Source organism: Pseudozyma flocculosa (genome assembly GCF_000417875.1).
Source record: "Pseudozyma flocculosa PF-1 unplaced genomic scaffold scaffold00008, whole genome shotgun sequence".
Lineage (NCBI taxonomy): Eukaryota > Fungi > Basidiomycota > Ustilaginomycetes > Ustilaginales > Ustilaginaceae > Pseudozyma > Pseudozyma flocculosa.
This window is the reverse complement of record NW_006920876.1, coordinates 3,088-11,592: the sequence shown is the minus strand read 5'-3', so window position 1 is coordinate 11,592 and position 8,505 is coordinate 3,088. Positions and strand designations below refer to the sequence as shown.

Here is an 8,505-nt window from a genome sequence, read left to right as displayed (position 1 = left end):
TCCCCTACCTGCCCTGCGGTCGCCTTGCCGGCGGGGGGCCGACCAGCGGCCACCTCGCGCCTTTCGCTGTCCGGCCAGGGTTCCGCCAGCGGTGTGTCCAAAAAAATTCCCACGCTCTCTCGTCGCCCTCTGCCGACCGGACAGCCTCCTCCCCTATCGACGACTGGCTCGCCTCGAACAACGTCCCGTCCAGTCGAGCTCAATACGATTGCACCATGGCATCGTCGCCGCCATCTTGCGCTCCAGGCCATGCGATGTGGGGTGAAGCCACTTCGAGGAGGTCCATCTGCTGAGGGCTGCCAGAGTGGGCAGCGATGAGCGGCGAGACAGCAGCCAGCTGGCCTCCGTCGAGAAAGGAGGCCAGCACGTGCGAGCATTCGAACTTCGAGCCTTGCGGGAAAAAGGGGAAATCTGGCCTGGGAGGGCAGCCACGTCGGGCCCGGCGAGTCAGGAAGGTCGCTTGGCCTGCTTTGGCAGGCAAGCAGCTCGCTGATCAGCCCAGCCCAGCCCTGGAGCCGGGCTAGGCCAGGCCATCCTGGCGCGGCGCAGAGGGGGTCGGCGGCCCCAGGCGAGGCAAGCGAGAGGCGGGCGTCGTCGACACCATCCGCAGACACCACCCTCTCCGATCCCTACCACGCCTCCAGCAACTTCTCAAGAAATCGTGAGTGGCCCCGCATGGCGCAGCGCCCATTCGCACCGGCAGGACCTCTTGATGTCGCAGGAGCAGCCATCGCCATCGCAGCCGCTACCGACACCGCCGCTGGCGCCATCATCGACGACGAGGACGGCGATGACGACGAATGACAGCGACACCGACGTCGACGGAAGCCTTATATGAACCGATCGATTCGAGATCTACATCTGTACCCGCTGCCGCTCCGACCTACGACGCCCGACCTTTGACCCCGACCTACGACGAAGACCTTCGACCTGCGCTGCACACTTCGAACCCTGCCACGACTACTCTTGGTTCTCTCGCAACGAGGTGCATGGTGTGCCTGCCAGCTATCGCCTTCTCGACGAGAACGTCACGCCTGTTCGGACACGAGACTTTTGGAAGCGCAGGCCGGACAGTTGCTCGGTGGAAGCTGCACAATCTTCGTATCTCGACTTGTCAGCGATGTTCGACATGGTCACCAACTTGCACTTCTGCGACAGCTTGCGACATCGACGAGGTCCTGCGGTCCGGATGGGGCGCCAGGCGTGCGACGTTGCCCTTGAAACGAGGTCTGAGACGCTGACCTAGACTTACTCTCTTCTACTTTGCCCCGACTCGTGCACTACGATCCGTCCGACACGCCCCTCAACTCTCTACTTTTCCGACCCTTTCACATCATCCCTACCATCTTCATCTTTCACCCTCGCCTCGACTCGCCGTTCCATCGACCGCCTGCCTACTCCTTTCGTCCGCCCTCGACCCTCTTCGACTCGACATCACCGTCTGCCTTCCCTACCCGCCAAACTCGTTGGAACCTCGTTACGTCAACAGATCAAAAATGGGTGCCCAGTCCTTCAAGCGCTACGTCGAGACCGGCCGTGTCGTCCTCATCAACGACGGCCCCAACCAGGGCAAGCTCGCCGTTGTTGCCGAGATCATCGACCACAACCGGGTAAGTGTCTCGGCACGCACGCAGGGCTCCGTCCTCTTGCTGCTTTCGGAAGGTCATGCTGGTCGGTGCAAGGGGAAGGAATGGCCGGTGGCTGGCGGACACAGTACAAACAGGCCTGGGCGAGGGACAGCAGGATGCCGGAAGCATGGTCGGGCTGGCGCGACGTCGCCAGCATGGCCTCTCGCACATCGACGAGGATCAGCCTCGATAAGGGCGGTCCGACGAGGTCGTGCCGACGAGTCGACGTCTCGTTGAGAGACATTTTGGACGCAGGCGGAGGACTCTGAGGAGTCAGATGGCGATTCTCAGGGAACAGCGGTGCTCGGAAGGTCCTGGACGACCAGATGGGCCATCCTTGCGCTGGCTCACCGACGATAGCCCCGGGAGAACGACGTCGAACGCAGAATGGCACGCTGACCCTCTTTGCACTCTGGACGTACGTCTCTTCATCCTCGATTCCTCTTCTTGCAGGCCATCATCGACGGTCCCCAGACCGGCGTTGAGCGCCAGGCTTTCCCCTACAAGCACCTCACCCTGACGCCCCTGGTTGTCAAGGGCCTCCCCCGTGGTGCCGGCTCCGCTGCCGTCAAGAAGTACTTTGAGAAGGAGAACATTCTTGAGCGATGGGCCAGCTCGGCCTGGGCCAAGAAGCTCGCCGCCGTCAAGACCCGCCGCGCCGGCAGCGACTTTGACCGCTTCCAGGTTGCGCAGCTCAAGAAGCAGCGCCGCCACATCCTCGTCGCCAAGAAGGCCTCGGCCTAAGCGTCGCGCACCCGCCTTGCCCATCTTTGCTTCTTGATCCCCCCTTGCCGCCCTGCCGGTCCTCATCCTTTTCTTTGCCAGCTCCTCCGCCGCCTCCTCGGTCGCAGGCTGCCGCCTCTTTGGTCCCCAGTTCTGGGCGGTCTGCGGCCTTGGCTGGTTGGCCCCTCACACACACACCACACGTCTTCACGCAACCTCGCGCAATGTGCCGCACGACCGGGTCCGGATGCGCTGCTGATGGCGGCGAATCCGCACCTCGTCTGTTGTGGCAGTTGGCTACATGTACTATGCATCACCCACCGCCCTTGCCGCCCCTCAGAACTGGGGACGACCCTCAATCCAAAACAAACCAGACGGTCCAAAAACATCCAGCAGACTTGATTGTGCCGGCCGTGTGCGCGAGTCGGACTGAGCTCGGCATCGACGTTGGGAAAGGAGATAGGAGGGGTGCAGGCCAGCATGACGGACGAGGGCCAGGAAGCGGGCGGGGCGCGAAAGCCGATATGCGCTGGCTGGCTGGCTGGCTGGCCAGTCCGGCGGGACTTGCCGTCGACGTCGATGTCGATGTTCGATGTCGCCGTCGGTGCCAAGGCCCGCCGCGAATTCCGGCGTACGCCGACGCCACAGGTAGCGCATCGCCACGTCTGTCCTCGGTCCCTGCCCGGTCTGGTGGACAGGTGAGGGCTGGGTGGACCTCGAGATGCGGGGTTGAAAGGCAAGCAAGGAAGGACGACGATGGGTGGACGGACGACGGTGCGACATCATCGACCGACTGCCGGCGATGGCCGCAGCCCCACCGTACCCCCTATCTTTGCGCGCGCATGAAGCCACGTCGGCATCGACGCGCGGTCGGCCGTCTTCCGCATCGCCCCCCTGTCTCTCGATGTGTAACCAGCGCAGGCCGGGGCGTTGGTGGATGGCGAGGAGGCGAGGCGAGATGCTGGCGGACGTGGAACGGGTGCATTTCGTTATCTGATCCAGCTCAGCTTGCTTGTGCGTGCGGTGCTGGCTGCTGCCATCTCGTCGCCCGCCCAAGAGTTGGATCTGGCCGGGACCCGCGTGATCGCCGGATGGCGAACGATGCAAGGGTAGTCGTTCGGTGCTCTACTTCTGCAGCTCTATCCGTTTTTCGCAGAACGGCGGACGGGCGGCGGCGGTGACGACGACGACGACGACGTGGAAGGGCATGCATGGTCGGGCCACGACGACGACGTTGCATGGCATGGCCCGGCCGACGGCGTGGACAACACATACACAAGCACGCACGCACGGCCGGACGGGCAGCGGCACGGAGAGGGAGAGAGAGCGGAGCGTGGGGGCGAGCGGGAGAGGCAGCCGGGCCAGCCCTGCCCAGGCACGCCCCACGGCCAGGCGGGCCTCGCCTCTGGCAAGAAAAACGTTGGGGGCGGGGGGCCGTCTGAGGAGCAGCGCAGCGTGGCCGCCCCGCTCAGCCGGAGGCCACGCCGCACCTCGAGGCTCGGCTCTCGGCCATCTCTCATCTGCCTTCGTCACCCGGGTCAGTCAGGGCCTGCCTGCCAGGCGAGCCTAAACGGCTGGCTGGCTGGCTGGCTCGTGGTGCCCAGGCTGCAACCCGCCGCCGCCTCGGCCTTGGGCCAATCGTCCGGCAGCCGGCCCCCGTCCCGTCGACCTCTGCCTCCGCCCGGCGGTCTCTCTCCCTCTCTCTCTCCGCGTTCTCTCCCGCTCTTGACCCTCTCTCTTCTCGTCCTTCGGCCATCCCTTCGTCGCCTCGCTCCTTGCAACACCGGCGACGACGCCGACAACGACAAAGGCGACGATCAAGACGACATCCTGCTCGGCTCTCGCATAGATCCTGGACTCGGAACACGCTAGACCCGGAACACGCAACCCCCTCGCCGCATTCCCCTCGCTGCCCTCAACAGGCGTATCGACTCTATCGCAGCCTACATCCAGCGGGTGTGTCGGCCAGCAACTCACGCCACACAGACAGGCACGCTGCCTGGTGTCGCAGACGATCCGGCACGCAGGCCCACACTCTTCTAGCCTGCCCGCCCACGGCCACCGTCTTCGAACGCTATCCCATCCGCCAGCAGCCTTGGCCCTTCCGATCCCCGACGCCGACGGCACACGCCGCCATCGGCCCTCTCTTCTCCTCTCCTCTCCGTCTTCGCGGCGGCGGCGGCGTCGCTCGCCCTCGATACATCTCGCCTGCCTCACCTTAGACCGGCACATGCCTATCGACACCCCGCCGACCCACATAGATCGCTTCGCAGCCATCCGTCGCCATGGTCTATCCACGAAATCCCTACTCGACCCCCAATGTCAGCTTCTTTGGCGGGTCCGGTAGCGGCTCCAAGGCCAATGGCGCAGCCCTCAGGTTCGACCCTGCACCCCACCCCGGGCTGGTCAACCTCGGCAACACCTGCTTCCTCAACGCCGTGCTCCAGGCCATGGGCGGCACACGCCAGTTCAAGCTGCTGCTGCAGGGCCCGTCCGAGCAGCTCCAGGACCACTTTGGTCACCTCGTCGATCTCACCGACGAGGCCGACTTTGAGTGGATCAAGCGCTCCCAGTCGCCCGCACTGCGCGTCCGCGACGAGGAGCACGGAAAGGGCCCCCAGAGCCAGCCCGTCCTACCTCGTCCAGCTTCGGCGCAGAAAGCAGGCTACGGCGACGGTGCCTCGACATTAAGACCGAAACGAGATCACCCTGCCGACCCGGCACAGGCCGAGCCCCAGCCATCGGGGATAGACGGCGGTGAGCAGGCGCAGCCCCTGCACGAACCCACCGTCATCGATCTGCCGCTCAACACCGCGCTGCGGCATACGCTCGAAAAGATCTGGGGCAGCTCAAACAGCTTGAGGGGGCCCAGCATCAACCCCAAGCGCCTCCTCACCCTCCTCGGCGCCAAATACGACCAGTACCTCGAATATGGCCAGCAGGATGGGCACGAGCTGATGCGTCACCTCCTCGATGCCTGCAGGATGGAGGAGATGGATCTCATCAAGAAGATGCAGCCGCCCAAGGACAAGAAGACCAAGAAGCGGGCGCAGCCTTCGCAGCAGAAGCATGCGCAATCGGCTGCTCAGGAGGTGGGGGATGCGAGAGTCGACACCGAGGTGGCGGGTGCGATGGACCTCCAGATGGGCGATGTTGACCGCGGCGAGGCCATCGCTGCGCCAATGTCGGTCAACGAGGCCGATCAGGCGGCCGTCGTCGTTGTCGACGAGGCTCGGTCAGAGGAAGCCGGAGACGCGGCGGCCGCAGCGGCAGCCGTGGTCGCAGAAGAGACCCTCCTGCCCTTCCTCGACATGCTCTTCTGCGGCAAGCTGGCCAGCATGATTGTCTGCGAGAGCTGCAAGAAGGTGTCGCACACGTACGAGGACTTTTTCGACCTCAGCCTGAGCATCCGCAGCGAGACCGACGTTCGGGTCAAGAAGGTGAGTTTCAGCTTGGCATCCGTTGCGCTCGGCTTTGAGCCTCGCCTGACCTCGATCACTCGTGTCCCTCCGATCCGGCCCCGTCGCTCTCGTTGCAGCGCGACCGCATCCGCAACATGGCCGACCGATGGCGGCGAGCGACCCAGGGCAAGCCGGTGGAGAAGTCCAAGCTCCACGATGCGACTGCCGCCTCTGCAGCGACGCCAGTCGCCACGCCCGTCTTCAGCGAAACCGAGGCGAGCGATGCCGAGGGCAAGAAGCCGCACAAGAAGCGTGGCAGCTTCCTGTCGCCCGCCGACGAGGGCAAGACGAGGTTCTCGCTGCGCACCCGCAGCATCACGCGGAGGCCGACATCGGCCAAGAGGGCCGAGAAGCTCGGCGCCACCTCGGGCAGCGAGATGGAGCCCGATTTCCCGGACATGGCTTCGCTCTCGCTGGCGCCGACGCCGCGCCACATGGCCGCTGACTCTGCGCCGCCCTCGGCGGGCGAGGATGACGGCGATGCGCGCACCAACACCCGACTGCCTCGGATGCTTGCGCCTCATCCAAACGGCGGCGAGAGCAGCCGGGAGCCGAGCCCGAGCGCACCCATCGGAGGGCGGGCCCTGCCTGCCGCCGCCAATGGCAACGGCATCAGTGCCGGCAATGTGGCTCCGACGCTCTCCTCGCACCAGGCGGACTACATTGCTCGCATCTTGACCGAGGACGCCGCGCCCGCCGCCGCCGCCGCCAACGGGCTGCCTCGCCGACCCGCCACGGCTTCGGGCGCATCGGGCGCGTTCTCCGACGTCGTGGCTCAGGTCTCCTCGGCGCATGGGCGCCACTTCCACGCGCTGCACCGCGGCATGAGCACGCGCGGACCTCGCAAGAGCGCGCTGTCCGAATTCGAGACCGATCCGGGCTCGCCGTCGGCAAAGAGGCGCAAGCAGATTCAGGAGGAGCAGAATTCGACCGGCCTCATCGCCGCACTGCGGCAGTTTACCAGCGTCGAGGTCCTCGACGGCGAAAACAGCTTCGCCTGCAAGAACTGCTGGCGGCTGCAGAACCCGCCGAGCGCAAAGGAACGGGAGCGATACCGGCGCAGGAAGGAGAGGCGCGGGCTGCGGTACGGGTCCGACGACGAGAGCGAGCCCAGCAGCTCCGAGGGCGGGTCGGAGTCGGACCGCGAAGGCGCTGTGGCCAGGGCGACCGCCAAGGAGCAGGCTCGCCACGTATCTGCAGCCGCGGGCAAGTCGGACGACGGTCCCCTCAACGGCTCGGCGACGCTTGCAGACGGCGCCGCGCCATCCGACATGGCGCCAAGGCGCTTCAACGCCTCCATCCCGACGATCACGACGCATGCGGGGACTCCACCGGCCACCGAAGCCACCGAGGGCAAGCAGCTCGGCCTGCAGAACGAGGCGATGGCGAAGCTGTCGGCGCCACACAGGGACGAGCACGGCCATCGACCGCCGGACTCGCCCCTGATGGCGTCGAGCCACGGCTCCGACTCGAACCTCAGTGCCAGCGCCAGCGGCTACGACACTGGCACCGAGACCGATCGATCCGGCGTGGCGACCAGTCTCGATTCCGAGACCGGCCTCGATGAGAGCGACGCCGATGCCGACGAAACGAGGCCGGCCGCGCCGTCGAGCAAGCCAAAGGGGCCCAAGCGGTCGACGCAGAGCCTGCCTCGCCGAGCGCTCAAGCGCTACCTCATCGCCTCGGCTCCGCCCGTGCTCGTCTTCCACCTGAAGCGCTTCCAGGCCACCGGCCGCGGCTTCGTGTCGGGACTCGCCGGGTTCAAGAAGATCGACGACCAGGTGACGTTCCCCGAGTACCTCGACATCACTCCCTGGCTCGCTCCGCCGCGCGAGGAGTACGACCGCAAGGGACGCCTCAAGGGCACGAGCGACCCTCTCGTCCTGCGCAGAAGGGCCGAGGAGGAGGCCAGGCGCGCGGGCATGGACATCAAGGATGTCCAGGTGCAGGTCGACAGCCCCGAGGCGGCGCGGCGGCGAGGGCGGCACAGGCACGGTCGCCAACACCATGGCCACGGCGATGCGGGCGAGGGCGACAGGGTGGCTGGCAAACGCCACTCGATGTGGTCCTGGACCGCAAGGGAGAGGTCGCGCAGCCGAGGCCCGCCTGGCGAAGGCGCAAGCGCAGCGGGAGCGGGAGCCTACATCGAGGAGGCCGAGGAGGTGCAGGAAGGTCCCCGGGTCAAGCAGGGCGATCGCGAGATCCTGCCCACTGTCGTGTCGCGGCCCAAGACTCAGTACCGCCTCTATGCCGTGGTGGTGCATCAGGGCTCGCTCTCGGCCGGGCACTACACGGCCTACGTGCTGTCGGACAAGATCCGCCTGAGCAACGAGGAGAAGGCAAACCTTCTGACGACGACCGTGACGCGCTCGGCGCCCGCAAGCCGCGTCAACACGCCCGCGCCCGCCAACGAGGCGCACAGGGAGAGGCGGCGGTCGACGCAGCTCGCCGAGACGCCGGCGCTGCAGCCGCTCGCGGAAGCAGAGGCCAAAGCCGAGGCACCGGCCGGGCCCGCGATAGAAGGAGACGGAGCGGCAGCATCGCTGGCGGGGCCCACTACCATGTCGACTGGCGATTCCAGCGCGGCCCTCTCGAGCAGCGGCAGCAGCGCCCACAGCAGCGCCGGCAGCGACGGGGCCGCCAGGCCGCCTCCGCCGCTGGTGCAGCCCAAGCCGCAGGCGGCGGTGCAGGCC

General features: G+C 66.3%; 2 protein-coding genes across 2 annotated transcripts in view; both read left to right on the top strand.

The window, feature by feature from the left end:
* Window positions 1-1,496: 1,496 nt before the first annotated feature.
* PFL1_02709 (uncharacterized protein) lies at window positions 1,497-2,372 on the top strand (the record flags this gene model as incomplete). Its single annotated transcript, XM_007880225.1, has 2 exons — window positions 1,497-1,610; window positions 2,082-2,372. The coding sequence occupies 2 exons, from the start codon at window positions 1,497-1,499 to the stop codon at window positions 2,370-2,372; spliced, it is 405 nt and encodes a 134-aa protein (XP_007878416.1).
* Window positions 2,373-4,636: 2,264 nt separating this feature from the next.
* The window catches only part of PFL1_02708 (uncharacterized protein), a gene marked incomplete at both ends in the record, with an annotated part of 4,858 nt that continues 989 nt past the window's right edge, over window positions 4,637-8,505 (top strand). Inside the window, 2 exons of the mRNA XM_007880224.1 lie at window positions 4,637-5,791; window positions 5,890-8,496. Coding sequence (XP_007878415.1) covers window positions 4,637-5,791; window positions 5,890-8,496 — 3,762 coding nt within the window. The remainder of the gene's footprint in view (window positions 5,792-5,889; window positions 8,497-8,505) is intronic.